Here is a 2,016-nt window from a genome sequence, read left to right on the forward strand (position 1 = left end):
TTGTTAGCACCCAATCTCTAACCCATTGATACAGTCCCCTACAAAAATCAATATTAAGTAATTATTAAGTTTTAGGCGGGAAATTATCGATAAAAAATATATTTACTCGGTACAACTGAAAAGCTTGTAACTGACTCCAAGTACATAATCTTTATCTGTTACGTCGCAAACTTTTAAGAAATCTTCTTTACTGCGATATGTATGCAGTGTCTGAAGAGTTTTCCATTTTGAACTAAACCGTTTGTCTGAAAAGAAAGGTATAGGTGTTTGGACATCTAGGGGCTCCTCTTGCATTGGCAGGACCAGCCTGAAAAGAAAACATGAAGTTTAGTTTTTTTTCAATAGGTTACTGGTCTTAGGCATAATGGAGTACATGAATAAATACAAAAATTAAAAACCCCCCGATTCAAAACAGCGTACTCCAAAAAGTATACAAAATAAAATAAGTAATTTAAGCACGTGTGTTATGAAAAAACGGAAGCATTGTACCGTCGTCAAACACCCAGACCCGGGATCCTTGGTTATACAGGAAGGGCACTATCACCTGTTGTCAGGTTTGAATACAAAGGAATGTTGTAAATGCACAAATGATCTACCCACCTAAAAAAACGCACTGATTTAATGGTAGGACATTCCCCGTTTTGACAGGACCTGTTGCGTCTACGCCGCGCTAGCGAACGCTCGCTTTGACGCGATATCACCGTAGCCTATCATCGTAGTAGTCTATCATCAGTCTGTGAGAGACCAGAATGGGCAGCGCCACAACCCCCTAACACCTGGGCAGACGTATAAAGGCCGGCAAACAATGCAACTATCGAAGGAACAACCCAAGGTCAGTCAATGCATTCACCTACCCCATTTTGGCCCCGTCACCTGTGCAAGCAAGCCCGCAGGGAGACCTTCTCAGTCAGATCCTGATCAGCCCGTTTGCACGGCTTCATACGGTTCTCAAAAGGCTTTTGCCTTGGGTGAGCTGCCCGGGCGCACGTACAGAATATTTTCCAGATACCATATAGGTACCGGAGCTATAGGCACGCTCACTTCCCGTTGCGCGCAGCACAATTACGGTTGCTACCGCTAAGCCATCAACTCCATAGCCAGACCAGAGAGAATATAGAAAAGTTAGGTTTTCTACATTGACCCGGCCGGGGATCGAATGCGTAACCTCAAAGATGGTTATACCATGAAAACCGGTGTCCAAGCCACTCGACCACAGAGGTCATCAAAAATCACCATCTGTAAGTCGTACAATCCTAAGCACGATAGTTTTATGCCTCAGTGGCCCAACGGTTACTATGCTGGACTGCCACGCAGAGGTCCCGAGTTCGATTCCCGGGCCGATAGAAATATTTACATGCCCTACATCTATTTCTCTCGTGAGTTTAGGTGTAATTTGTGGTTGTCAATGTGTGTGTCCATGGCACCCGCGACACTAGTGCGGGACTATGAGTATTATTATTACCGATTTAGTAACAAATTAAAGTGTTAGGTAATCTGAAGACTGTCCTGGTAGCAGATCAGATCGAGGTTACTGTATTATGGTAATATAGTAGTAGTAATGGATTTCCATAGTGTAACAAATTTCAAGTCGATTTGACAAGTGGAAGTAACAGTCAAGAGCACATCAAAAAGCACGTCTGACTCTATGCCGTTTACGATAAGAACAGTCCAAAGTACAAAGTGTCAAGCTTGACGTGCTCTTGACAGTAGATTGTGTATAAGAGAGGTAAATAAGAACTTACTATTAACGAGAGTTTGTTAGAATTTAATTTTTACCACCCGTGCTACATACAAGATTTTTCATCACGTTTGCGAGGAAATAGATACAAAGATAATTTATTTCTTGTATGAATAAATATCGCTTCACAACACAACACTTACGGCTTTTACAAATGGCGGGAGTTTTTTAAACAGATTGCCAGTTATTCTTCCATAGATAATAGAACCTGAACTAAAATATTATAAAGACCCAGACGCATGCAGCCATAATATATTAGACATAAAATAAATCATTTC

The 2,016-nt window shown here is 41.5% G+C and overlaps 1 protein-coding gene across 1 annotated transcript in view; it reads left to right on the top strand.

Annotated features, from left to right (window-relative positions):
• The first annotated feature begins 805 nt into the window (after positions 1 to 805).
• LOC113234249 (DNA ligase 1) overlaps positions 806 to 2,016 on the top strand; it is a 47,975-nt gene continuing 46,764 nt past the window's right edge. Inside the window, exon 1 of the mRNA XM_026469548.1 lies at positions 806 to 832. Coding sequence (XP_026325333.1) covers positions 806 to 832 — 27 coding nt within the window. The remainder of the gene's footprint in view (positions 833 to 2,016) is intronic.

The sequence above is a fragment of the Hyposmocoma kahamanoa genome, unplaced genomic scaffold (genome assembly GCF_003589595.1).
Source record: "Hyposmocoma kahamanoa isolate Upper Pololo Valley unplaced genomic scaffold, ASM358959v1 82, whole genome shotgun sequence".
NCBI lineage: Eukaryota > Metazoa > Arthropoda > Insecta > Lepidoptera > Cosmopterigidae > Hyposmocoma > Hyposmocoma kahamanoa.